The following is a 27,797-nucleotide window of genomic DNA, read 5'->3' as shown; positions in this document are numbered from 1 at the left end:
TGAGGATAAATTACAACTTTGATGCATAAAACTAGCTGTTATATAATTCACAAAATAAAATAATATATTAGAAACTTTTCTTTTTATTTCAAAGGAATTGCCAGTATCGTGTCTGACAGTATTTGTACAATGCAAGGGTGAAAATTGACCAACTCTACTTTTATGGGGAAGTATATGTTGGTAATGAGTAGCATTCAGAATGTGTGTATTAAACTCTGTTTTTACTCTTTCCAATTTATATCTGTACATCAATTTACATGGACGTTCAACCTACCTTGAGGATGAAGATACTAGCTACCCAGTGTCAGATGCCTTCGAGGGCTTTTTGATCCAATCTCTCATTCCAGTTCAGGCAGCGAATCAAGCTGTGGAACCAATCACCTGTTTGGTCAGATTTATTGACAGTTGGTAGAGGGTGCTGGCTCATAGATATTCTGATTGAATGTCCTCGAGAGAGTTGTTGCCTTCTCTTCCCATCGAAAGAAACCCAAGCATTGCTTCGAGCATCGTCAGGGATCTGTGAAACCAACAACAATGTTTCAGTGCTTTACATATCATACATATATTTGGTACCTTGACTGAAATTTCTTTCAGATACAAATACTGTGATGTTAGCTTTAAAGAACTCTGACAAATTGTGCCATATTCATACAATTCGATAATGCATGGCTTAGCAACAAATGGCCTCAGTTTGTAAAATAGAAACCCACAACTATCCACGAGGCCAAAACCTTTATGAAAAAGATGAAAAATTTCAGAAATACAGCTTCGTTTGTGTACGTCTCAACATTTACTCCTTTCAAGCTAATTGAGATTTTAGCATCTAACATAGCTATTATTAAGCACATTACATGAAAAGAAAGAAAAAAAGGTGCAAAAAGGGTCCAAATAGCCAATAGATGGTAATCCTTCAAAAATACAATAAATATTTGACATGAAGATTAGAATAGCCACTCAGATGCCCGCCCACCTTCGTAATGTAGATAATATGCTGGCAAACTAAGACATAAAAGAACTAAATGTATTCTTCCCATGTCAGCGTCTTTGGACAAGCAACGAACCATAATTCACAACAAAACAGTAATGAACTATTTCAAATATAGAACATGAGAAATGACATATCCATTGAAAAAGTAGAAAGCTAGTTTGACCAATTAAAGAAATAACGAAACTAGTTTAAACCAAAGCATAAGAATTCCACCAGATTCTTGTTAGATGGGGGAAAGTTCTAAAATGAACTATGAATGGTATTTTCATGAGAATAATTTTACCTTCAATTCAAGCTTTGCAGAATCTGGAAGTATAACTGGTCTAAATGAGAGGGAATGTGGGCAGATAGGTGTAAAAAGCATGCAAGGAACATTTGGATGAACCTGCATTAGCAATAGTATGTTGTTAGTTACAGAATAACCATGATACTCAAATGATCTATATAGAATAAACTTCGTGTTTTGAAAACTTGAAAGGACAACCTACCATGGAACCTCCTGCAGCTGTAGAATAAGCAGTACTCCCGGTTGGTGTGGCTACTATGACTCCATCACCTTGCACCTAAAGGCATATTTTTAATTAAACAAAAGCATAGGAAAGTCACAAAAGATTGACCACCTCTAAAGCTACATAAGATATATCATTTACAGCCTAGAATAAACTGCCACATTTGTCGGTGACAACAGGAGTCCAAATTATTTATAATCCAAAATGACAGTTAGAACTCAATTTTACATGACAATTGAGGCACAAATTTTCTTTCCTTTTCTTTTCCTAGAAAATAATTAACTAACCTTTGTTATGAGTCGGTCATGCTCATAACATTCAACCTTAGAAAGGTATGGATTAGAACCCCGGTCCACAACAACCTCATTTAGGACATCAAATATTTTCCCCGGAACTGCTTTACCATTTCGAAAATTTCACATCGTAAGCGCATTCTAAGAGTTATATAAACACCATCTGCTGTGTTATTACCATGAATGACCTGCTTCAAGTCTTCCATGTAGTCTTCAAACTATATCAATCATAAATGGTAGAAAAAGGTTAAACCAATGGGAATTATGAGGACACTCTATATCCATAACAAAGATCACAAAAAGTGAGTAACTTACAGTGTGGGAAGTGAGAAATCCAAGAGATCCAAGATTAAATGATACAACAGGTGGTACAGCACCTCTAAATAAATTTGACGCATGCAATATAACCCCATCTCCACCCAAGCATGCCACAAAATCAACCCTCTCGTGAAGATCACTTCGAAAGAGCATAAGATCAAGTAGGATTCCAATCAGGTTTGAGGAACACAATATCATCAACTTTATGGAAAAATTAATCATAAAGTACCTAGTATCTTGACTGTAGAAGGTTTGAACAAATCCAAATCCAGGGATTCTAGCAAAAATGTCATGGACATCAGGTTCAACAAGAACATTCATGTTCTCTTGATAATGCAAGAAAGAAGCAACCTGCGCATCAAACACAAAAAATGCAGTTACAACTGCTATGTATCAAACAAGCGACATTGAGAGTGTTTCTTCATTTTGCTTTATAATAACTTCCTAGCAGATGTTTCCACACCTTACCATCAACAACAAGCCTCAAGTTCAAACATACACACCTCTTCTAACTAATTCCAGCACTAAATACTGAAATCATTCAAGAAGTTACTGCTAATTGCAGTAATCAATGCACCACCAAAAAAAAACATGACTTAATTGAACCAACTCAAATCTTGCGTGATTCATTAGAATCAATTCCTGAAATCTTGCTGTCAGAAAGTCCCCAACGGGGTGAACCACTTGAGCTTGTAAGTTCATCACAAACAACTGGAACTGACACAATAGCTGTACTCTCCAAAACCTTGGTTAATGGTCTACGACGGTTTTTTCTTTTGAGGAATTCATGAACATTTGCCACCTGAGATCTCTTTCTTTTCACTGATGATGAATGATTTCTGCTACCATTTATGGAATCTCCATTAAAAAGGAAACTTCCAGCATTTGATTCATAAAATAAAGAACTATATTGCTGAACTATCTCAAGTGCATCTGCAGCCTGGGCTTTTCTTTTTGATCCTACACCCATACCTAGATCCTCAAGTCCTCTCATGCGCTTGATTCTTTCCGATCCATCATCCTCGGAATCATTTGGGGTTTTTCTTCTCTTTGTCATCTTAGAGTGCCCCTTAGTACCATTAATATTATTTGGCTCTTCAAAGGATATCCCAGACTGAGATAATTCTGGAGCTGAATCTGAAGCATCCTCAGATCCACTCATTTCATCAGACATGTCATTTTCTTTCCCAGAATGTGACACGGTGGGTGATTCTCTGGCCAAACTCCCCTTGTCACCACCAGAATTATCTTTTCTAGAGAAATAATCTGGATGATCCTTGCCTAAACGTGCACTCTCAATTTCAAGAGCATGAAGAATAGCATCTTCTCTTCGAGCATATTTAACTGCTCTCTTGTTAGAATTTGCTGCAGAAGCCTTTGCTTTCTCAATACATTCATTATATTCTCCACAACGGAAGGCCTTCACCCTCTTAGACTTTTCAAGATTATACCAGTCCCTAAAGCCAAAAACGATGAAGATTTAATCAAGAAAGTTAAGTAATGAGAACATATTCCAAGAACAGTAAACTCTTTCCACTTGATGACGATCATTGGAGCAACATATTTCAGTCTTCAGAGATAAACATTCTAGAGAAAAAATTTATTTGATGGAAGTTCAGTCAAGATAATGATGGTATATAAAGGTAAAACCTTGAACCTAATTTGTCATTATCTAAAAAAGAAAAAAGCAGTCATTTATTCAAACATCGGTTAGTTATGTTATTTTTCTAATGAATCGATATATAATTCGAAAGCTAAAAGGTGACAAATGACGGTTACAACCTCTACAACTGTGTGACAGAACAAACACTCAACGACCTAACTGATTTAGAAATTTGTTAATGACTATTCACTACAACATTTATAAAGGGCTCTTAGAGAGTAAAATGCAGATCAGTCTAGCATAAAATCAACAATGCTAAATGAAAAAATATTCTCAATTTACCAGAAGTCAAAGTTTCGGTTAGTTCCAAAAGAGCCACACAAGATTTTATTCCCAAGATAGTATACCTCATGAATTAAATGGTCGTCTACAAGCACAAACAACAAGCATAATGCACCAAAGCAAACAAGCAGGCATTTCAATTTGATCCAAATACTCCATTTTCCACCATATGTTACCATAGATACCAAGACAAGTGCGAGTTCTAGCCCAAAACCACAAGCTAGCAATCTTCTCCCCAAAACGGAACCATAGATAATTTTATATATGTAATACAAGCAAATTCTTCCCCTCTCATCTTATATTATTGATCAAGGAATAAAAAGAATCCAAAATTGAAATAACTATCAAACTACTAAACAAATACATGTAAATACAAGAAAACAATTACAATGAATCGTCAATAGGAATGTAAGCCATTAAACCCTATCCAAATGAAATCTAAAAAGTGATTAAGAGATTAAAAATGGGCTCACACGCTTGCATCTTTGCGACCAAGAAGCTTAACAGGGGTGCCGGATCTTGGAGAAACCAAACAACCCTCGGAGAGCTCATCAAGGCCCATAATCCGACCCGGCCACCAAGAACCGTTTCTGCGTCGGACCCAAACCAAGCCACCCACCGACGCATCAATGTCCCTTATGTTGGGCTCATCGGTGCTCCCCATCAGAAACCCCCTCCAACAAAATCCTCCAAAGAAAATAAATGGTTAAATAAATCTAATATTTCAAAGTCAGTCCTTAACCTCCGTTTTGAAGCAGACCCAATACTCTAAAATCACCAAAATAATTGATTGCTTGGACAAATGCATACGCCCTCTAAACCCTGAATTTAAAACAAACAAAAAGAAATAAGAAGAGAAACCTTAATCCTGCATGCGACTAAAAATCCAGAAAAGAAACAAAGATACCCATAAAAGAAAATATTGAAACAGCTTGAAGGGGTTTATGAAAGAAAAAGGATCTGGGGTAGTGAAAGAGAAAGCCAGTGTAAACAACCAAAAATAAGGATCTGGGAAAATAAGTTTCCTCTTTTTTCCTGATACGAAGATTACCTTTTGGCTCTTTTGCCACTTTTCTTAATTCAAATTCAGTTTTTCTTGAAAGATTTCTAAGTGCATCTTCACTTTTAATCCATTTTTTCTGGTCAAAGATTTTATGGGGTTTTTTTTTGGCTAAATGTACGAGCGGAGAGTAAAGAGAGGTAGGGATAGTGAGATTAGAGGAGAGAAGAGTGAAAAAAGGAAGAATGAAAGGCTTCCGTTTGGATCATCAAATAAACATAAAAACATACCCTATTTCTTTTCTTGGCTTTTGTGATAGAAGCTTGAAGAAAGAAAGGAAATTTATATACTTACTATTTACTTACAAGTAAAAAATAATGGCATACCATAGCAGGAAGTAATTTATGTTTGCCTTTATTTTTATTTTAGTCATTAAACTTTAAAAAATAATATTTACACTATTTATTATTAATTTGTTATATTTTAATTATTTCATCTATTAATGATGTAATATGTTAATAAAATAATTGATTTTAAATTTAATCTCTAGATTTTTAATAAATATTAATTTAATTTTTGAAATTTTGTTTCATTCATTTTTAATATTCTTAAAAAAACTTAAAATTTCTTCTAATTTATTTGTCTTAATACCTCGGCCGTGGTCCAATTAAGAATAGATCGAAGGGATGAATGGTGACGATCGTCCCCTAAAAATTTAAAATTGTATATTTTAAATTTTTTTCTTTATATTTTCTATTGAAAATATTTTTCGTCACTCTAAAATTTTATAAATTCAAGTCCGTCCCCTAATATAAAATCTCACATCCGTTCCTTAATTCAATATCAATATTATTCAACATGATTTTTAATCAATGAGAGTGTTAGAGAGCTTCCATTCTTCTGATTTTATCTCTCAATTATTAGCGCATATTTTCGTATAATTAGGATTGTACTTCTAACTTTTGAAGTATAGAAATTTGAATATTAAAATTGATAAAATCCAATTTTTTTGGATAATAAAATTTATTTTATTTTATTATAATTGTTAAATAAATAAATAAATAAAATTAGAAAATACAGAATTTTTAAATAATATAAAACTCTACTTTTAACACGATATAAGAATTAAGCTTTAAATTTTGAATTATTAGAAAATACAAATTGACATATTTCAACTTTAATAATATGTCTTATTTACCGTTTATTTATTAAAACAAGTATAGGAGTGTAAATGAATATAATGTTTGTTGAACTGTTTATTTATATTCATTTGTTAAGTTAAATAAATGAATATGAATATTTTTTTTATCAATTTAATAAATGAACGAACACGAATAAAGATATATTCAATTCATTTATGTTCACGAACAAGATTATTTATCGACTTGTTCGTTTATCGACTAGTTCATTTATGTTCATAAACAATCTCGTTTAATGTTTTGACAAATATTAATTAAGAGAACTAAAATGAAATTTGCGAAAACATGACAGGGATAAAAGGAAATTTGACAAATATTAGGTGCCCGGGCCTTGCCAACCTTTTAGATTCGCCCCTGAAACAAAGTGGCATAAATTAATGAGAGAATAATTTAATCAAAGCATAGAGCTGGATAGTTAATGATTAGAACCATGTATGCATGCATGCATGATCAATGTGTATCATAAGATCCAAAACATGCCAATTATGCATGCAATCTTGTCAGTTTGATCCATCATGTATTCTTTATACAGTGCTTAATTTCTAGGTACAAACAAAGTACATCAATAAATTTAATTTAATTTGTGATCTTAGTTTGCTGGCGTATATCTTAAAAATAATCGGATTAGTTATGAAGTAATCTCACATTAAACATTGTTATAATTAAATATGTGATGTTATGTGTTCAATAAAGTTCATGGAATAAGTATGTTCTATTAGAAAATTATAATAGGGTTACATATAATTTAGGACGAGTGCATGATTTTATATTAGAGTACAAATTATTAAGGTTTTATATATATCGTAAGATGTTATGAAAAATTCAAATACATGTATGATGCAAGTTTGCACATGAATCATTTGTGCTGTTTTGAATTTACGTGAAAATTATAAAGTAATATTTGTTTATAACATTTCTTAATTATTATCAATGTACGTGCATCTTACAGACATAATTGTTTGAACTTGAATTCTCTAAAGAAAATAATATTCATATTTACTACTAAAGTCACTCAATAAATTTATGTAAAGACTAATTAAATGATCCACTTTTATAATAGAATTAATTTATACGAGATTCCTTTATGTAATTTAAACCTTAATAGCCTCCTCCTTCCCAAATTAACGATAACAATAAAAAGGAGAGAAAAGAAGCTGGAATAGAGTAATATAATGGAGTTGACAATGCAATAATATGGGATAAGCTTTGTTTATTAGGATTATAATTATAATAAGAAGTGTTTGACCTTGTTTTGCTTAACCCTTGAACTACGCCTACTACATGAACATGTATAACAGTGCATCAATTCATGGAGACGGTAATGCCGGCTACACCCTACAAGATCTACGGCATACCAAGGCAAATGTTGGACTCCGCAAAGGTTTCAAGTACAAGTAACAAAGAATACTGCAACTTATTAAGTTGGTCTTAGTAGTAAATACTTTCTTTAGAGGTATTGGATTCGAATATATATAAGGGCGACAAAATAGGTTGAGGGGATGTTGAGGGTGCAGTTGTATCTTTTAGAAATTTCAATTATATAATTTAGGTGTTTTTTTTATATTTTTTATTGATGGTCTAATTTTGCATCTTTTATATTTTTACATTTATATTATAACTTTCTAAGTTTGTACTCCTAACATAAAACCTTGCGTTCGTCCTGGTTGTATTCCTAGAAATTTCTAATTCATATATAATTTAGATATATTTCTTAATTTCTTATTAATAATTTAACTTCGCACCACTAATTTTTTTTATATAATTTTTTTAGGAATTTACATTCTTAACATAAAATTGAACTTTCATCTCTGGTACAACTTCAAAAATAATGATAATAGATAGCCCACCTCAAGTAAATTAATTTAGAAATTGAATAAAGAAGTGCACATGAATGAAGAATAATGACACTTGGCATGTCGATTATATTATGGTGAAAATAAGACATTGGGGTTTAATAAAATAGGGACCAATAATTGGATAGGTGACTCCAGTTCCACACATTTGAGAGAGCATTATCATATTCATTCCATAAACTTGAAGGATGGTTTGGTACGTGCCAACAGTTACCAACAAGTATCTAATTTGCTACTTATTGATCATTAAAGAGATTTTTTAAAAGGGAGATAATAATTGACAATTAAGAAAAAAATGGATTAAAAGTTATAAAATTTGATTAAATAGTATAGTATTAAATTACTTTTTATAAAAAAAATATAGTTAGAACATTCACAATATCAAAATTTGAACCTCTAAACTTACATAAAAAATGTTATCATTCTATTTTTTTTTCTTTTGATTGCCGGTGAGTACATCTCAAAGCATTGACCTGGTTTTTATTGATTTAATTAATCAGTATTGTTTCACCGTCCCATACATCATCCCAACGGCTACTTCGAGAGAGAGAAAAAAATGGTTGACGGATCCATTATGGCGGGAAAACTTGCTTTAGCTTTGCTATAAATAGGGCTAATCCTCTTCTCCTTTCAACCACAAAAACTGCAGACTTAGCTAAACATTTCTACTCATCTTTTTAACACCACTTTTCATTACTTTTCTTTTCCTATCATTTCAATGGCAGTTCCTGTGATTGATTTCTCTAAGCTCAATGGTGATGACAGGGCCAAAACGTTGGCTCAGATCGAAAATGCATGCCAAGAATGGGGTTTCTTTCAGGTACCCTTTTCTTATCATTGTCTGTGGGAAGGGAATTCGGCATTGGTTTTGGTTTATTTGTGTATTCAAAGTGTAAAATTTTGTACTTTGTGTTGCAGCTGGTGAACCATGGAATCCCCGTGGAGTTGCTGGAGAGGGTGAAGAAGGTTTCATCTGAGTTTTATAAGATGGAACGTGAAGAGAATTTCAACAAGTCAAAGGTGGTGGAGTTGTTGGACGAGCGCGGTGTAACATTGGAGGATGCAGATTGGGAAGATGTTGTCACTCTGTTAGATGATAATGAGTGGCCATCCAAAACACCTGGATTCCAGTAAGCATTTCATGTTTGATCTGCTTGCATGTGTATGTTAATGTATAATGTTAATTGTTGATGTTTATGGCAGGGAAATTATGAAGGACTACAGATTTGAGTTGAAGAAATTAGCTGAAAAGGTGATGCAAGTTATGGATGAAAACTTGGGATTACCAAATGGATACATCAAGACGGCATTCAATGATGGAGACGGTGATAATGCCTTCTTTGGAACCAAGGTTAGTCATTACCCACCATGTCCTCACCCTGAGAAAGTGAAGGGGCTTCGAGCTCACACCGATGCAGGCGGCGTGATCTTACTCTTCCAAGACGACAAGGTGGGGGGACTTCAAGTCCTGAAAGATGGGCAATGGATTGATGTTCATCCTTTGCCAAACGCCATAGTTATCAACACCGGTGATCAGATAGAGGTCCTAAGCAATGGCCGGTACAAGAGTGCTTGGCACCGAGTTTTGAGCTCCGTTGATGGAAATAGGAGATCGATTGCTTCGTTTTACAATCCATCTTTGAAAGCCACCATTGCTCCTGCACCACAGCTAGTGGAGAAGACAAAACAAGTGGGAGAAACTTATCCCAAGTTTGTTTTTGGTGATTATATGTCTGTTTACGTTCAGCAGAAGTTCCTCCCAAAGGAACCAAGGTTCCAAGCTGTCAGGGCCATGTAATAGGAAGCAGATACATAAGAATCTCGAACCTGAAATAACGAGCTTCTTTTCTTTCTTTTTTTCTTTTTGGATTGGATGAAAAAGGAGAGCCCTTTCTTTCCTGGAAAATAAAAATGCAGGAAAGGATAGAGAGAGAGCTCAAGGAAGTATACAATATTTTATTAAGAATTTCTCCTCTTTATTTTAAGAAACGGCTGTGAGCTTTTGACTTCTTAATTTCATATAGGTTCTCCTGTTTCCTTTTACTTAACTTTTCACATTATTTCCATTAAAGTAGATGCCACTAGAACATGTACCACATGCATCTCAGTACAGCACATAAAGGGCAAAAGATCAAAAGTAATTTTGTTTTCTTTCTAATTTATTATACAGAAACTTTCTCTGCATGGACCTATGGGAATATTTTCAACATCACGGAAACTTCCTCTGTAACTCTTCACATACCATTCCCCCCATGGTACTGCATAAATATACAGGCAGAAAGTACCAGGAAGAAGTATACATGCAAGAGTTTGAGGATAAATTACAACTTTGATGCATAAAACTAGCTGTTATATAATTCACAAAATAAAATAATATATTAGAAACTTTTCTTTTTATTTCAAAGGAATTGCCAGTATCGTGTCTGACAGTATTTGTACAATGCAAGGGTGAAAATTGACCAACTCTACTTTTATGGGGAAGTATATGTTGGTAATGAGTAGCATTCAGAATGTGTGTATTAAACTCTGTTTTTACTCTTTCCAATTTATATCTGTACATCAATTTACATGGACGTTCAACCTACCTTGAGGATGAAGATACTAGCTACCCAGTGTCAGATGCCTTCGAGGGCTTTTTGATCCAATCTCTCATTCCAGTTCAGGCAGCGAATCAAGCTGTGGAACCAATCACCTGTTTGGTCAGATTTATTGACAGTTGGTAGAGGGTGCTGGCTCATAGATATTCTGATTGAATGTCCTCGAGAGAGTTGTTGCCTTCTCTTCCCATCGAAAGAAACCCAAGCATTGCTTCGAGCATCATCAGGGATCTGTGAAACCAACAACAATGTTTCAGTGCTTTACATATCATACATATATTTGGTACCTTGACTGAAATTTCTTTCAGATACAAATACTGTGATGTTAGCTTTAAAGAACTCTGACAAATTGTGCCATATTCATACAATTCGATAATGCATGGCTTAGCAACAAATGGCCTCAGTTTGTAAAATAGAAACCCACAACTATCCACGAGGCCAAAACCTTTATGAAAAAGATGAAAAATTTCAGAAATACAGCTTCGTTTGTGTACGTCTCAACATTTACTCCTTTCAAGCTAATTGAGATTTTAGCATCTAACATAGCTCTTATTAAGCACATTACATGAAAAGAAAGAAAAAAAGGTGCAAAAAGGGTCCAAATAGCCAATAGATGGTAATCCTTCAAAAATACAATAAATATTTGACATGAAGATTAGAATAGCCACTCAGATGCCCGCCCACCTTCGTAATGTAGATAATATGCTGGCAAACTAAGACATAAAAGAACTAAATGTATTCTTCCCTTGTCAGCGTCTTTGGACAAGCAACGAACCATAATTCACAACAAAACAGTAATGAACTATTTCAAATATAGAACATGAGAAATGACATATCCATTGAAAAAGTAGAAAGCTAGTTTGACCAATTAAAGAAATAACGAAACTAGTTTAAACCAAAGCATAAGAATTCCACCAGATTCTTGTTAGATGGGGGAAAGTTCTAAAATGAACTATGAATGGTATTTTCATGAGAATAATTTTACCTTCAATTCAAGCTTTGCAGAATCTGGAAGTATAACTGGTCTAAATGAGAGGGAATGTGGGCAGATAGGTGTAAAAAGCATGCAAGGAACATTTGGATGAACCTGCATTAGCAATAGTATGTTGTTAGTTACAGAATAACCATGATACTCAAAATGATCTATATAGAATAAACTTCGTGTTTTTGAAAACTTGAAAGGACAACCTACCATGGAACCTCCTGCAGCTGTAGAATAAGCAGTACTCCCGGTTGGTGTGGCTACTATGACTCCATCACCTTGCACCTAAAGGCATATTTTTAATTAAACAAAAGCATAGGAAAGTCACAAAAGATTGACCACCTCTAAAGCTACATAAGATATATCATTTACAGCCTAGAATAAACTGCCACATTTGTCGGTGACAACAGGAGTCCAAATTATTTATAATCCAAAATGACAGTTAGAACTCAATTTTACATGACAATTGAGGCACAAATTTTCTTTCCTTTTCTTTTCCTAGAAAATAAATAACTAACCTTTGTTATGAGTCGGTCATGCTCATAACATTCAACCTTAGAAAGGTATGGATTAGAACCCCGGTCCACAACAACCTCATTTAGGACATCAAATATTTTCCCCGGAACTGCTTTACCATTTCGAAAAATTTCACATCGTAAGCGCATTCTAAGAGTTATATAAACACCATCTGCTGTGTTATTACCATGAATGACCTGCTTCAAGTCTTCCATGTAGTCTTCAAACTATATCAATCATAAATGGTAGAAAAAGGTTAAACCAATGGGAATTATGAGGACACTCTATATCCATAACAAAGATCACAAAAAGTGAGTAACTTACAGTGTGGGAAGTGAGAAATCCAAGAGATCCAAGATTAAATGATACAACAGGTGGTACAGCACCTCTAAATAAATTTGACGCATGCAATATAACCCCATCTCCACCCAAGCATGCCACAAAATCAACCCTCTCGTGAAGATCACTTCGAAAGAGCATAAGATCAAGTAGGATTCCAATCAGGTTTGAGGAACACAATATCATCAACTTTATGGAAAAATTAATCATAAAGTACCTAGTATCTTGACTGTAGAAGGTTTGAACAAATCCAAATCCAGGGATTCTAGCAAAAATGTCATGGACATCAGGTTCAACAAGAACATTCATGTTCTCTTGATAATGCAAGAAAGAAGCAACCTGCGCATCAAACACAAAAAATGCAGTTACAACTGCTATGTATCAAACAAGCGACGTTGAGAGTGTTTCTTCATTTTGCTTTATAATAACTTCCTAGCAGATGTTTCCACACCTTACCATCAACAACAAGCCTCAAGTTCAAACATACACACCTCTTCTAACTAATTCCAGCACTAAATACTGAAATCATTCAAGAAGTTACTGCTAATTGCAGTAATCAATGCACCACCAAAAACAAACATGACTTAATTGAACCAACTCAAATAACACCCTAATAAATGAAACAATTCAAGCATGTAACCTTCAGGTCTATAAATGTTTATATTCTGCATCACAAACATCCCCTCTTCTGACTAGTTCCAGCACTAAATACTGAAATCGCTCAAGAAGTTCATGATAATTGGAGTAATCAATGCAGCAGCAACAAAACAAGACTTAAATTGAATCAACTCAATAAGATCCCAATAATTGAAATAATTAAAGGATGTAAAATTGAGGGTTATAAATGTCTATATTCTACATCATTAAAATACCCCCTGTTCTGACTAATTCCAGCACTAAATACTGAAATTGTTCAAGAAGTTCCTGATAATTGGAGTAACCACAAAAACAGGACTTAAATTGAATCAATGCAAATAAGGCCATAATAAGTGAAACAATTCAAGCATGTAAATTTGAGGGCTATAAATGCTTATGTTTTGCATCATAAACTATAAGTGTTGATCTCAGTGTGATTCAGTTTCAGATAATACTACCGTATACGCAGACAGAAATGAAATTTTCCTGAAATAGAAACATTCTGGTAAATTATCAATGTGCAAGGAGGCAATTATTGCCATTAACAAACTATTTAGCGAATAATATCTTCAAATTCTACCTCTTTAGCTTCTTCCATTAGTTCAGGCCCCAGCTTCTTTAATAGTAATACAGTCTTTGGTGTAGACTTCCACATAAGCATCTGTTGTTGAGTGCTAGGATGAGTGAAGGCCAAGGAGGATTCAGTCACCTTCTCCCTGGTACAAGAGAATCCATCCGTCCGCACTAAAAACATCTCTGCTTTCTTCCTTGACTGCACTCTTACAACACCAGTTGCAGAAGCGCACATATTTCCCTCAATTGATCCCAATTCGTCATCACTTGAATATGTAGAGGCCTTACCATTGCTCATCTCACTCTTGCTAGAAGAGGTAGATGTCATGTGCTCACTTAAATTCCCATCTAAAGTTGCAACTTTGGTTTCAGTCATGGAATGTTGTTCCCCTTGAAGAGATCTGTTCACTTTTGGGATACTGGAAGCATAACTAGAACCATTCATGTGGACTCCACTGCCAGCATTAGTGCTCTTATGTCCTTGAGATGGACTTTTAGCACTAGATACTCCATTAGAATTTCTTGTCTCTGAAAGCAATGATTCAGTATTAGCATGAACCACCTCACTTCTCCATGTTGCTGTGATAGAAGTCTCTCTTGAAACAGGTTTCACTCTTTTTAACTGACGATTTGAATATGCTTCAGGAGAGATCTTTTTACTCAGAAACCTTGACATTTCTTTTCTCGAGAAAACATTGCAAGGAGGAATCTGAGCCTTTAGAGGATCGACAGTCTCATAGATGTTAATCATTGTTCCTTCTGCATCAACGACTGCTTCCCTAGATGTCATAACTTGGATGGAAACAAGGTCATTGTTGGTCCCACAAATTTTGCTATCTTCCTTATCATTGTCTGAGGCTTCTTTGTGATGTGCTCCATTTGAACCATGTATCACATGCGAAGTCTCTTGCAATAACTCATTTGTCTCTTGTAACTTGGGCTTTTCTTCAATACTAGAAGAAGTCTGAAGTTCTCCTGATCCATTTGCATCTTGCGATAATGTATCACTCACTAACCGATTTGAGACAAACTGAGATGCAAATCGAGTCATGTATTGCCGCCATCTAGAGAGCATTGCAGAAGTCCTCCATACTCCTTCCTTACTATGGAGATAGATAGGATTTTTGTTGCCATCTGAAACCAAAGACGCAAACCTCTCAACCTGCTCCATTGAAGGTGCAGTTCCAACCTCCACTGGAAAATTTATAAACTCCACTTTCCCACAAGAAATAGCATCATCCATAGCTGCTTGATAAAAGTTATCCTTAATAGTCTCTGCCCTTAGATCAACAATGGTTTTAAATCCTCTATCAATCAACCACTTCAAACCTTCCTCTGTCACTTGACCACCCATCCAAAAAGCTATTTCACAATCTTTAGACTCTATCTCTTCTTTAGAGGTGGACAAACAAACAGGTTGCCAATTTGCAAACAACGTATGGCACGGATGGTCGTCCTTGCGAGGGAAACCCAAATCATAACAAGCATTTTTCAACCTTTGCAGCTTCCTCCAGACATGCAGGCTTCGATAATCGTCAGGTGTCAAATAGTTCTCAAGAGCAACATGTAAGCTCTCACAGCACCTCTTCATCTCACTCCTGAAAAGAGCAAGTGGCGGAAGCTTATCCTCCATCACACTTACATCCGCTGCACGAAAAGTATTCATAATTGAGACTCTTCCAGAAAGAACATCTTCTCTCCCTTTATTCAAAAGAGATAGTAAGCAACCGAGCACAGACACAATTTTATCCTCTACCAGTGGTTTTTCCTCAGGCGTGAAATCATATGAAACACTACATTCTCCAGTCACTGGATTGCATAAAGTGTCCATCAAAGCAGCATGTAGCCTTTCAGCTGCTCTAAAAATTCTACAATAAGCCTCAACTTCTGCAATATCCCCAGGAACTGGACCAATCCAGCGTAACTGTGAAACATCGTGCGACTGAACTGTCTTCTAATCCAAACAAAGCAGTGTCAGATAAGGCAAGAAATTCAATACTCCTCTTTAAAAAGTACACATCAAAGGATCAAGGCCAAAAACTAATGTATGCTGCTTCAAGAAGGAAGAAAAATGCAGTAATTTACCTCATATGAACTTGCTACCAATTACCATCATTAAAAAGATAAAAAAAGTCTTTGAGAAGAATAATTTTGAGCACTTAATATTATTCACGAGACTGCAGCGATTTGCTGGAAGACATAGTTTGATGTCACAATGGAAGCTAAAAAAAATCACTGCCTCCAAAATTCAGTGCGAGTTAAAAACATATTGATAGTGTGTATTAAAAACAAACACAATGGAAAAAAGAGAACAAAATCAGCTAACTCAGAGAAACCAAAGAATCACACGGATTTTTTACTAGTATTTTGAGGAATTGCACAAGCAAGGATCAAATCGACAAAACCCAGCCAGCCATCGGTCTTGTTTAAAACGTCCCAAAGGATGATTAAAACGTTATCAAGATCCAATTGTAATGTCTAAATTCTGTGCAAGCGAAACCCAAAATCATATAAAGAAAAACAATAGTAGTAAAAACAATTGAATAACATCAAACCAAGACTCTCAGCCGGTCATTTCGACGAACAATATTTGTTTAAAAAATACAGTAAACTTGAAACTGAAATGAAATGACAAAGAACCCAAGACAGGGGGAAGTGAAAGAGAATAAACCTGAGAATCCAAACCCAGATTTACAGAGAAAGACTTGGATAGCTCCGCCTTCACCACAAGCTTCAGCCTTTTCCTTACCACCACTTTCCGCTTCAACCCAAACCGAAAACCCTTCTCCTCCCCATCGATTATGAGAGGAGATAAAAATCCGGCCACCGGAGACAACCTACTCATGACGACGATGGTCACGTGGCACACACTGAGAGACATCCCACCATAGGGAAAAGTTTCTGTTTTTTCTTTCTTTTTGTTTTAATGTCGGAAACTATTTATTAGTATTTTTTTATATGGATAATGGGAGAATTATTTGTTGTGGACAGTAACGAAGAAGGAAAATGTTGGGGATTTTGGATTGCCTCTTGTTGTGGTTCTGCTGCTTTCTTGTTTCAATTAAAGATATATATATGTGTGTGTCTGTATGTTTGTGGATTAGGATATACATATATAATTAAAGTTGTGCATTTGATTGAACTAAAAATATCTAGAATTATTTAAGTTGATCAGTCTTATTTATAATTAAAATTTGATTTTAAATTCTTTTGAGTTAAGTAAAATTTATAAAATTTTAGGCGAGTTATTCGAGTTTTTGTTTAAACCTAATTGTAAATATTTATAATATTAAAATATTTGATTCTAATTTATCTATAACTATATACAATACATATATATTATTTTATACTTTTTTCATGTGTGATATAATATACTATAGAGTCAAGGGAATTGATTCAAATTTGAAAAATAATCTACTAAATACTAAAAATTGTATTATTCAAGTTCTATTTTATAGCTCAATTTGAATTTGAATTTTTTTTTAGTCAAGTCGAGTTTATGAATTATAATTCAAAGTCAATCCGAGTCAAGTTTTTTTCTGAATTGAGAAGAGTTTTGCTTACCCCTAATACAATATAAAATAATTTTTAGTTTTATACAGATTTATAATTATGGAATAAGTGAAAATAAACGACTTAATATAATTCTTTGGCTTTTTCGATTAATATGTTTTCATTTTATGCTGTTAATCTCAAATGTTTAGTTTTACTCGTCCGATAATTATAAATTTATATAAAACCAAAAATATTTTACAATATATAATTATATTCTAACCTTATATATATTATTTTTAAATTTCTGATTTGAGGTCCCCAGCTATTGAAAATATTTTTCTCCTTTTTTTTCAAATCGTATAACGAATTATACATTTATATTAATTTTAATTTCCGATTAATTTAAATTTTAATATATATTTAATTTTCAGGTGGTCTGTATACGGGTTGATCCTGTTTTGATGGTAGATGATATTGTGGGTTGTTCTCGGGAGATTTATAGATAGGACTAGGTTATTTCACATAGTCGGATGAGTCGTAGGAATCGAGTGAGGGAATGCTAACAAGCTTGCAAGAGACATTACCTAGCAGTGTCTGGATGAGATTGTTCTCCTTTTACAATGGTAGAAAAACGTTTTGACAGGTGTCAAAAATTCATAGCTTACCGTGTGGACCAATACCAACTGACCCAATAGATCTACTTTTAGTAATAGATGAATACTATTGGAACCCATAAGCTAGGTGAAAGTGAACTAAATAAGGCCTCAACAACAAAAATAAAATAATTTCTCATGTATCCATTAGAATTTGGTCAATAATTTTATTAATTTGAGTTAACCTGACCCTTTTTAAATTTAATTACAAAATTATAAAATTTTAAAATATTTTAAAAGAAAGATGAAAAGATTTACTGGCATGAATAAATATATTACAACTAGTTAGCTAGATTGAGAAATATTTGCGTTAATGGTTCATAAAAATAAAATGGTCCATTTCAGTCCTACCTAATTAAAAATTTGGACCATGATTTAAGAGATTATAAGCTATAATTGCAGCTATCTCCATAAGTTATAAGTTAACCTTCATTTCGCTCCTTGTGCCATTTATAGAAAATGCTTAATCTCAGTAAGAAAATACAATAGAAAATCAATCTCACTTATCGGTATGTTCACTTAACTGGGTAGTTAGAGGTTGTTGGGCAGTTAAAAGTCTGTCACTAGTTAGTTTTTCAACAGTTTTCTCTTTTTTCCACTTCCTCTATTTGCTTCAACTTTCTCATTCTTCAATCTTTTCTTGTCATTGTAGTTCTAGAAGGTTATGCTTAACAAGTTTCCCTAACGAAATTAAGATGATTGAGGCATGGAAATAGCTTAACACATTTTCATTTTTGCTCAGCTATAAGAATTTTTAATTAAAAATATAGTGCCAAGGAATGCTAGATTAATGACAAACGTTGGTTGAAGGTCACTGAGATCAGTGTATTCAAATCTAATTTTCAAAGTGTACATCGGACAACTTGAAGCCCCACGCGAACATATTGAGCTTGAGGAAGAACAAGTAAACCTCATATTTCAAGGGATATCGTTAAAGCCAACTTTTCTTTTTGCTACAATTGCTAATATTTTGTTTTAGATTATTTTGCATATATATATATATATATATATATATATATATATATATATATATATATATATATATATATATATATATATATATATATTAAATTATTAAAACAAATCTAATAAATAAATTATATTTTATATATAATATAATTATAATTAATGCAAGATTTAAAAATTAAAAATGAGTTTAATATTTTTTATATTTTTAAATTAAATTATTTTTTTCTCTTTTTCATTTTTTAAATGATTATAAATTTAAAAGTAAATGAGAAATAATTCTAAAGGATTTTTGAAGACAAAAAGTTAAGATTCAAATTATATATTTGTTTTATGATTTAAGTTGTTTTTGTTACTTTAGATTCTCTAAACGATTTTTTTATATAATTTTATTTTTTTAAATAATTCATAAATAATCATATAAAACAATTGTGAAAAAGAAAAAATTAATTTAATTTAAAATATATATATTAAATTCTTTTTTATTTTTAAATATTGCCTTAACTATACTTTAATGTGTATAAAATATAATTTTTTATTAGATTTGTCTCAATATGTGTGTGTTTGTGTGTGTGTGTGTGTGTGTGTGTGAGAGAGAGAGAGAGAGAGAGAGAGAGAGAGAGAGAGAGAGGAGAGGGAGGGAGAGGGAGAGGGAGAGGGGGGAGAGAGAGAGAGAGTCCCAATGGTTGAGGACTGCCTAAGAAATGACTTTGCTCATAAATTGTGAACAGTCGAGTAGTTACCCGTGTAGTTTACCCAATAAATGACAGTTTAAATTGCTTCAAACAATATCGGAATATCCCAAATAATTCGTTTCATTTCCACGGAGATATCAATTCTAGACCTGCAAACAAATGCAAACAGGCACTAAAGTTATGAAAACTTGAAACGCATTGACTAAATTATAGTACCAGCGGATGCATACAATGAAGTTTACCCCATTGTGCAGCATTACAAGAGAATAACCATTCTTACGAAAGCATTAATCGAGTTTCTAACCCATTCTTTTAAGTGACAACTCGAGTTGGACAATTTCTTGTAGCTATTTCTTATAACTAAAGGGTGTTTGATTCAGTTACACATCGAATGGTGAAGGCATGACCGAAACCTTTTGGAGGAGAATGAAAACAAAACAGAAGTGCAAAAGTTTTCTTTCTTTTACGTGTGACACAACCAATTGTCACAACATTTATGATGAAAATAAGAGAATTTACCAACACAAATTGCTCTGTACTCTTATTTCCATGTGATAATCAGGTATTTGAATTCCATATGTCCAGCACCATCAACAAGTAAAAAGCATAATTCTTCAATCATATAAAGGCTCCTTAATAAGGAGGTTCATTTTCTCCTGAAGAAATTTAAGTACATCCTCTCTCCCTTCTTTTACAAGCAATTGCCTTAGCCTCCAAAATGTTGAGCCCGAGGGCTGAATGCCTTTTTCCAACATCTCTTCTAGTAGGACACAAGCCTTAGCAGCATTTCCCTTGTCACATAATCCATTTATGAGAACTGAATATGTATGCATGCTTGGGATAAACCGCTTCAATTTCATGAACTTCCACACTTTAAATGCCATTTCTAACTCATCTCTCTCACAGAACATCTTTATCATTATTGTATATGTGTCTGCATCTGGTTCACATTCTTTAATCATCCTGCGGAACACCTTAAAAGCTTCATCGGTCTCTCCGCAGCCTATCAAGCTGTTAAGAATGATATTGCAAGTCCTAGCATTTGGTTCCACGCCCTTAGAATCCATCTCATTTAAGACCCTATACACATTCTTTAGTTTGTTTACTTTACAAAAAGCACCAATCAGAGCATTATACACAACCACATCAGCCTTGATTCCATTTCTTTCCATCCCTAAGAATACATCAATGGCATCTTCAATTCTGTTTTCTATCCCATAAGTATGGACCAAAACACTATATATAAATAAGGTCGGTCTGCAACCATTGGAATCCATTTCCCTAACAATTGCAATTGCTTCATCCACGCTGCCTGCTTTGCAGAGAACATCAACCATTATACCATAGGTCACAATATCTGGGACACAACCCATATCAATCATCTCTCTGTAGATCTCCCTAGCCTTGGGCAAATTTGGAGCCCTGCCCCATCCTTCGAGCAAAATACTATAAGTTTTTGTGTCCGGAACAAATCGCTCTTTCTTTTCATCGAAAATCTCCTGTGCTTTCCTCACATTCTTAGTCTTACATAAAGTACTTAGTAAGGCATTGAAAGCTGCTAAGTTCGGCAGCACGCCATACTTCTCCATGACATTAAAAGTATAAATTGCTTCCTCCACTTTCTGAACCCTTGCATACTTTCTTATAATAATACAAAACGTCTCGACGTTCAACATGCTCTTGCTCTTCATCGCATTCACAAGATTCCACATGATTTGATACTGCCTAATCTTAGCCAAAGATCCAATCATGGTATGATAACCCCTAACACTATGCATATAATTTCGCTGCTTCTCTGCCCATTCAAAGAATCTATAAGCCAATATGCCAGCATTCTCAAACCGCTTAAGAACATCCTCCACTATTTCAGGCGAAACCCTTAGCCCACTTTGATCAAGAGCAGTATCAAGCACCACTGGTGAAGAAGAAGACACGATTTTACAAATTTTTTTGCTTGTAACTAAAACATCCCTAGTTGATTCGCTGGAACAATATCTTCTCACCAATGTAATCCATCCCAACATTTCATGAGAGTTACAAACTCTGACCATTTTCATTTTTGAACTTCAAACACGAATCAGAATTCACCTTAAAAACAAGAAACAAAACGCAGACATTACAGAACAAGCCAAAGCCACACTGCATGTGCACAGAGATGACTTTTGATTCTTCTTTCAAGGGTTAGTGATAATTGGAGTGTAGAAAATAAAGACAGTGACTTATATTAATTTTTAATATAAGTTAACGCAAGTATTTTTTTCCATTTCTTTTTTTTTCCTTAACAAAAGATGAATTTAAGATAAAAAGCCGAGAATCGTTGATTGTATTAAGCGATAAAGGGAGTGTTGTTATCACTAAAAGTCCTAGTTCGAGCAGATGTTTCTCTGTAAGATGTGTGTATTGTAATTATCTCGTATTATTTTTAAAAAAATAAAAGGGTGACCAACCTGCTCATCAGATAGCCTCTGGTTCTCTCTGCCTGATCCGCAATATGAGAGTCAAAAAGATGATAATAATCTCGAACAACATAGTAGTTGTCTTCTTAAAAGACTCACGTTCTCCTGAAACAAAAAAAAATGAATGAAGGAATCGAAAGAGATAGCAGCAACACAAACATAAAACCAAATAGCTGGCTGGAAATTGGGAATACTGAAAGAAAAAAAAGCCAAAAGGGAACCTTGCGAGATGCGGCTAGCGGCGTTTGCCAATTAAAATGTTACCGTTGAAGGCCAGAGAAAGGAGAAAAAGATGAAGGGTTGTTGGTTTTGCACAGTCGATGGTTTTGGGGTTAGAAACGGGTGAAATTAAGTTTAAGGGTAAAATACAATCAGTGTCACTAATTATGGGTTTCGTAACAAATATTGTAACTCTTTTAAAAAAACATTATAATTTACTCACTGAATTAAAATATTGTTATAAACAAGTCATCGACTATTAAAATTGAAATATTCATCAATGTGAGCTTGATATTTGTAGACACTCATTTTCGTCCATTTTTTACATACACGTCCATATATTATATAGTTTGCAAATGATTTTTGAAAAAATATATATAATATATAGTTTGAAAACATTTATATATTATATAATTTTTTTTAAAAATATTTTGAAAATAAATATAATATATAGTTTTTTAAACCTTTTTAAAAATATATATATTATATATTTTTAAAACATTTTGAAAAATATGTAGTTTTTAAAAACATTTTGAAAACATATATTATATAGTTTTGAATCATTTTGAAAACTTATATAATATATAGTTTTAAAAACATTTTTTAAAACTATATAATTTTGAAAATATTTTTAAAAAATATATAATATATATAATTTTTAAAATACTTTTGAAAATATATATTATATAGATTTTTGGAAAATAATTTTTTATATATATATTATTTGTTTATTTACCTTTTTTTATTTGTTATTATTATTATTATTAATTTCATTTTTTATTTTTGTTTTTTAGGGTCAAAGTCCAAGATCTGTTTTGGGTCCAATGACAGTAACAGTCCAACCAGAACGGGCCTGAACCAGCCCAGGGTTTGCAAAACCCTAACATTTCATTATCTCAGTCAACAGGCGCCGCACAAGGGAACCCAATGGTCAAATAGCGAACCGGTCGGCCAGGAAAACCGGGACTGCACCATCCCGGGATTCCCGGCAATGTGAAAGATGTTAGGATCAAAGAATACGGGAACAACCCTGTTATCACCGGAGCAGACCATCATTAGGGTGGCTATAAATACCCCACCACGGTGAATCGGGGGGAGGACTCGAAACAGAACTGAGTACACGGAAGGGGAATCACAGAACCGAGGGCATCATCGAGAACCCACACACGGAACCAGCGAGCCACAAAATACAACAGAGTATCAACAAGCCAAACATCAACAGTACATAAAAAACCAGCCAACTTCGAACAACACAGTAAGCAGGAACCTAAAGGCTGAAGCCCCACAGCGAGAAATCAAGAACAAACACACAATTAAGGCATCACCGGGCGTCGGGAAACGGACGGTCTCGCGAAAAAAGGTAAAGAACCCGAAGTTGATTTCCTAGATCTACGTCGGAGAAGGCGTTTGTGGGGGATTTGGGGTACAATTTTGGTTTAAGGGCATTGAGACGAGTGTTTGGGGTGAGTTTTGATTATTCGGCGGCCGGACCGACGGTCTGGCTGGTGGAGGAGTCATCGGCGGTGGACGAGTTTCCACCGAATTAGAGAGAGAAGAGAGAGTGTTTTTTCTCTCATTTTGTAGAGTGAGATTGAAAAGAGAGGAAATGAAGGTTGAGGCTCAAATTGAGCCCTTTAATCTCTATTTAAGTCCTTCCTAAAATGACGTCGTTTTGGGGAGAGACCATTGTGCAATTTTTGGGAGCAGATAAACCTCCTCTTCGATCCTTAGGTTTTGTACAATTTATATTTTCATCATTGAATCTAATTTTCAGCGTTCCAATTGGGACTCCGAGTTTAATATGTTTGCAGTTTAGTCTCCAATTCATGTTTTATTCGAAATGGCCAGTTTTTTTTACAGATTTCAATTTGCCACTATTTTTTTTTCCTTTTTTCTGATTATGCCATTGTCTGTTAAAACTTTACATATTTATCCTTTTTACTTATTTTTAATTTCTTTGTTAATATTTTTTAACGTTTTTTCATTTTCATTTTTTCCAATATTTAATATTTTTATTTTTTTGTTATTCTTTTTATTAAATTGTATTTTCTATGTTTTTATCTTCTTTTTTTTTCTCTCTTTTTAATTTTATTTAAATTTTTTAACTCTTTTTTCTTTGTTTACTTTTTTCTTCTTTTGATTCATTATTTTCATTTCTTTCTATGATTTATTTAATATTTAATATTTTATTATTATTATTTTTATCTAACGTTTTCATTTTTTAGAAAAATTCTAACAAATCAAAGGTTAATTTGAATCGGGTCTGTTAAATTTTAATTTAAAATTTGAATTTTCGCAACCAAGACAACCAACAAATTAATTGGTATCGAAAGGGCGGTTCAAGGGTGCTAATCCTTCCTTGATTGTAGCCGACTCCCGAACTCGACACATTTCTAGTAAAGCGCATATCAGGTAAGATGATGTCCGACCTACCTAAATGTCATTTTAAAGTGATCAGTGGCGACTCTAACCCAATCAATTCAAGTCGAAGCCCAATTTTGGGGCCCAACCGAAAGACGGTTTCGACAGCTTGGCGAGTCTTTTGGGGACAAGTAAGTGAGTCAGGCCGAAATTAATTTTCGGTTGTCTTTTATGCGAAAATGGTAAATTTAAATTTAAATTTATTTATTCGATTCCAATTATTTATCTTTGATTATTTTTCAAATAAATAGTTGTACTGACGTTTTTAATGATTTCATATTTGTTTTCAAAATTGTCATCTCAGGCTTTATACCTGAGCTCCGAACCCTATTTAAGTGGGGGTGAAAGCGACGCCTTCGTGTGAATTTATTCACCGTGCGGGCATAAGGGAATGTATCATCTCGAGTTTAACTTAGTCCACACAAGCTTGTAATGGGCTTAGAATTAAGGGTCTAGCAATCCCAAGGGGGTACCAGCAAGGAGAACTCGAGTACCCTTTTAGAACCTAAACCGGGAGAGTACAGGGAATTAGAGCCCACCCCAAAACCTCATTGCAAACCCTAGGCTGCTTTGATTTCATTTCCTGATTTACTTTCTGTTCAAAGCATGCGAACTAGATAAATATACGGTTTAGGATTTGTTTGAAATTAGTATGCGGGATAGAGATCATGCCTGGGTAGGAACAATAAGCATGTGGGGTAGATATCATCTGGGGTATGATTTTTCATTTTTATTATTATTTTGATTTACCTCACTAACTCTTTTTATTTTTTTTGTTCTCTTTATTTTGTTTTCATCATTTGCATCATTTAAAATGAAGTGTTGATCCACCAAAAACGTGTTTGTTAAACATGAATAGTTTGCATTAATGGACAAAGGGGTTATAATACAAAGAGATAAAAAGCTCAAAAGTCCAGTCGTGGTCAAAGAATACTCAGAGGCAAAGGTTGCAGGGGCAAGACGAGGAAAATGTTGATGACCCAGACGCTCCTTTTGAAAACTACGACAACAAGATGGTGAAACCCTAGTTAAGCTGGAGACCATTATTGACGAATTCCAGAAATAAGTCGATATGCTTCGGATGAAGTGCTCCAATGGCGCTTTCGTTTGGATCAAGCTCGATATAGAGTGAAAGTCAGAGATGCAGTCCTTCGAGACCCATTTTGGGGTAAGCAGCCCATCATCTGCACAAGTTTAGCCAAAGGAGCCGGAATGGTTCGACAGGATATTCAACCAGTGAAAAAGGTAGAAGACGAATCAACTTGTCAGAAGCTGTGTGGGATCTATACCATTAAAAAGTTTTTTGTCTCTTCAAACGTAACACTTTTGTCCCCAATAAGGATTATTCAGAATAACAGACACATTTTTTGGATCAATGCCTCAGACATTTCATGCATCATGCATTAGACATTTTGCATTTTGTTATTTTCTTTGCATTTTGTTATTTTCTTTGCATTCACATTAACTAACGGAAACATGTCTCATCGGAAAGGAACAAATACTAGAGATACAACCTCAAGCTCAGGACACGCCCCATCCGTAGAATACCCGTCTGAAAAAGAAGAAGATGGAAGCAAGAATAGAGAAAATCGAGGAGAACATGGCAAAAATGCAGAAAGAACTTGAAGACAAGATAAACCAGAGTAGTTTGAGTACTCTGAATACAATTATGAAGAACCAATAGTCTTTAGTTGATCAGATCGTTGCCAAGTTAGTTGGCTTACAACAGACTAGTGCGCCTGGGGCATGTTCACCGGAAGGGGTAAATATACCACCTACCCCACAAGTAGTTATCTCACCTGAAATCTTACCGGAACTTCGAGGGGACTCATATGCTACAAAAGCGAAGCCCTCAGCCTCTGTATTTAACACTGAGATCAATCTGGGTTATTAACATATCCTAGATTCAGACAAAGTGGACAAATCAAAGAAGATGGAGGAGAAAACCAAGCAATTAGAGGACCAGATGAAGGTAGTTAAAGGAGACCATGACTACCATGGAATTGATGCTGCGGAACTCAGTCTAGACCCAGACTTAGTTCTTCCTCCAAAGTTCAAGTCCCCATAATTCAAGAAGTTTGACGGGAACAGTTGCCCATCCACTCACATAATCATGTTCTGTCGAAAAATGACAAGATATGTGGAAAATAACCAACTCCTGATCCACAGCTTCCAGGAGAGTCTATCGGGCTCAACAATCCGGTGGTACAACCAACTAAGTCGATCCCATATCAAGACCTGGAAGGATCTGGCCAAGTCATTTCTGGAACAATACAAGCATGTCAATGACAAAAGGCCAGATCGAGTTATGCTACAAAGCTTGGAAAAAAAGCATAACGAGAGTTTCAGGCAATACGCATAAAAATGGAGGGATTTGGTTGTGCAAGTTCATCCACCGTTGGATGAAAAGAAAACCCGAAAACTTTACGTATAGACCCTGAAGGCTCCATACTTCAAACACCTGGTTGCGATCACATCAGGAAACTTTTCAGACTTGGTTATGGCTGGAGAAATGATCGAGTTGGTTGTAAAGCAAGGAAAAATTAATGATGGGGAGGCCAGTAGAAAACCTCCTATGGGAGAGCGGGATGGAGATATTAACAACATCAAACACGTCAATAAAGGTGTTACAATATCCGACCCAAAATCAAATGCAATTTTACCGTCATGTACTTCTAAACAAGATTTCAAAAAACCCCGAAAAGAAATAGAGCATTTTGACCCTATTCTCATGACTTATAAGGAGCTTTATCAACAACTTCTTGACACCCACGTAGTGTCACCATATCCGGTGGAACCCATGAAGCCCCCATACCCCAAGTGGTATGATGAGAGTGCTCATTATGAATATCACGGCGGTGTCCCATGGCACACTATTGAGAACTGTTACGCATTCAAGAGAGTCGTACAGAAGATGCGTAACCAGAACTAGATCGACTTCAACAACTTGGGGGCATCCAAGTGAGGAAGATCATTTCATCATTTGAGGCATTCTGTTTGAATTTGTTTTTTTTCTTTCTCAAGTTTTTGTAAAGACATTTGAATAAATTTATGTTACTTTAATGATGACGAACAATGAATCACATTTGCAAACTTGCAATTCTTTGAATATCATTTGAATTCAGAAACTCTGTAAATGATTCA

General features: G+C 34.4%; 5 protein-coding genes across 7 annotated transcripts; 1 reads left to right on the top strand and 4 right to left on the bottom strand.

The window, feature by feature from the left end:
- Positions 1 to 46: 46 nt before the first annotated feature.
- Positions 47 to 2,501, bottom strand: LOC120195946 (NAD kinase 2, chloroplastic-like; the record flags this gene model as incomplete). Its single annotated transcript, XM_039197876.1, is given in 7 exon segments — positions 47 to 517; positions 1,272 to 1,373; positions 1,477 to 1,551; positions 1,785 to 1,912; positions 1,915 to 2,008; positions 2,106 to 2,247; positions 2,338 to 2,501. Coding segments are annotated over 7 exon segments (918 nt in total), but the record flags the coding sequence as incomplete, so codon positions are not given.
- On the bottom strand, positions 2,501 to 26,314 carry LOC120195920 (uncharacterized protein At1g51745-like). 2 transcript variants are annotated; one of them, XM_039197854.1, is made up of 4 exons: positions 26,310 to 26,314; positions 17,828 to 17,837; positions 4,527 to 4,740; positions 2,501 to 3,565 (listed from the first exon to the last, which is right to left on the bottom strand). In XM_039197854.1, exons 3-4 carry the CDS (start codon positions 4,715 to 4,717, stop codon positions 2,719 to 2,721), a joined length of 1,038 nt encoding a protein of 345 aa, XP_039053785.1. In that variant the 5' UTR covers positions 4,718 to 4,740; positions 17,828 to 17,837; positions 26,310 to 26,314; the 3' UTR covers positions 2,501 to 2,718. The 2 variants fall into 2 exon arrangements, with proteins under 2 accessions (XP_039053785.1, XP_039053789.1); XM_039197858.1 differs by lacking the exons at positions 17,828 to 17,837; positions 26,310 to 26,314 and adding an exon at positions 5,105 to 5,348 and having other exon boundaries at positions 4,527 to 4,875.
- On the top strand, positions 8,798 to 9,903 carry LOC120195938 (1-aminocyclopropane-1-carboxylate oxidase-like). Its single transcript, XM_039197866.1, has 3 exons — positions 8,798 to 8,925; positions 9,024 to 9,235; positions 9,309 to 9,903. The coding sequence occupies exons 1-3, from the start codon at positions 8,824 to 8,826 to the stop codon at positions 9,901 to 9,903; spliced, it is 909 nt and encodes a 302-aa protein (XP_039053797.1). The 5' UTR covers positions 8,798 to 8,823.
- Positions 10,482 to 16,672, bottom strand: LOC120195896 (NAD kinase 2, chloroplastic-like). 2 transcript variants are annotated; one of them, XM_039197841.1, is made up of 8 exons: positions 16,420 to 16,672; positions 13,756 to 15,702; positions 12,757 to 12,878; positions 12,525 to 12,666; positions 12,203 to 12,427; positions 11,895 to 11,969; positions 11,688 to 11,789; positions 10,482 to 10,933 (listed from the first exon to the last, which is right to left on the bottom strand). In XM_039197841.1, the coding sequence occupies exons 1-8, from the start codon at positions 16,627 to 16,629 to the stop codon at positions 10,721 to 10,723; spliced, it is 3,036 nt and encodes a 1,011-aa protein (XP_039053772.1). In that variant the 5' UTR covers positions 16,630 to 16,672; the 3' UTR covers positions 10,482 to 10,720. The 2 variants fall into 2 exon arrangements, with proteins under 2 accessions (XP_039053772.1, XP_039053768.1); XM_039197837.1 differs by lacking the exon at positions 10,482 to 10,933 and having other exon boundaries at positions 11,521 to 11,789; positions 13,756 to 15,699; positions 16,420 to 16,670.
- LOC120195911 (pentatricopeptide repeat-containing protein At1g77360, mitochondrial-like) lies at positions 19,724 to 22,032 on the bottom strand. The gene is made up of 2 exons (XM_039197847.1): positions 22,005 to 22,032; positions 19,724 to 21,645 (listed from the first exon to the last, which is right to left on the bottom strand). Exon 2 carries the CDS (start codon positions 21,612 to 21,614, stop codon positions 20,172 to 20,174), a length of 1,443 nt encoding a protein of 480 aa, XP_039053778.1. The 5' UTR covers positions 21,615 to 21,645; positions 22,005 to 22,032; the 3' UTR covers positions 19,724 to 20,171.
- Positions 26,315 to 27,797: the final 1,483 nt, after the last annotated feature.

Source organism: Hibiscus syriacus, unplaced genomic scaffold (genome assembly GCF_006381635.1).
Source record: "Hibiscus syriacus cultivar Baekdansim isolate YM2019G1 unplaced genomic scaffold, ASM638163v2 tig00004620_pilon, whole genome shotgun sequence".
Classification (NCBI taxonomy): Eukaryota; Viridiplantae; Streptophyta; class Magnoliopsida; order Malvales; family Malvaceae; genus Hibiscus; species Hibiscus syriacus.
The sequence above is the reverse complement of the archived record's forward strand: the minus strand, read 5'-3'. Positions and strand labels throughout refer to the sequence as shown.

Excerpts from the sequence above, each read along its gene's own strand:
- LOC120195938 (XM_039197866.1), top strand. The coding sequence starts at position 8,824 with ATGGCAGTTCCTGTGATTGATTTCTCTAAGCTCAATGGTGATGACAGG. Across the intron at positions 8,926-9,023 it reads AAGAATGGGGTTTCTTTCAG|CTGGTGAACCATGGAATCCC; the intron begins GTACCCTTTTCT and ends TTTGTGTTGCAG. Across the intron at positions 9,236-9,308 it reads TCCAAAACACCTGGATTCCA|GGAAATTATGAAGGACTACA; the intron begins GTAAGCATTTCA and ends TGTTTATGGCAG.
- LOC120195920 (XM_039197854.1), bottom strand. The coding sequence starts at position 4,717 with ATGGGGAGCACCGATGAGCCCAACATAAGGGACATTGATGCGTCGGTG. Across the intron at positions 3,566-4,526 it reads GGTCGCAAAGATGCAAGCGT|GGACTGGTATAATCTTGAAA; the intron begins GTGAGCCCATTT and ends TTTTGGCTTTAG.
- LOC120195911 (XM_039197847.1), bottom strand. The coding sequence starts at position 21,614 with ATGAAAATGGTCAGAGTTTGTAACTCTCATGAAATGTTGGGATGGATT.
- LOC120195896 (XM_039197841.1), bottom strand. The coding sequence starts at position 16,629 with ATGTCTCTCAGTGTGTGCCACGTGACCATCGTCGTCATGAGTAGGTTG. Across the intron at positions 15,703-16,419 it reads ATCTGGGTTTGGATTCTCAG|AAGACAGTTCAGTCGCACGA; the intron begins GTTTATTCTCTT and ends TGTTTGGATTAG. Across the intron at positions 12,667-12,756 it reads TTCTACAGTCAAGATACTAG|TGATCTTCACGAGAGGGTTG; the intron begins GTACTTTATGAT and ends GCTCTTTCGAAG.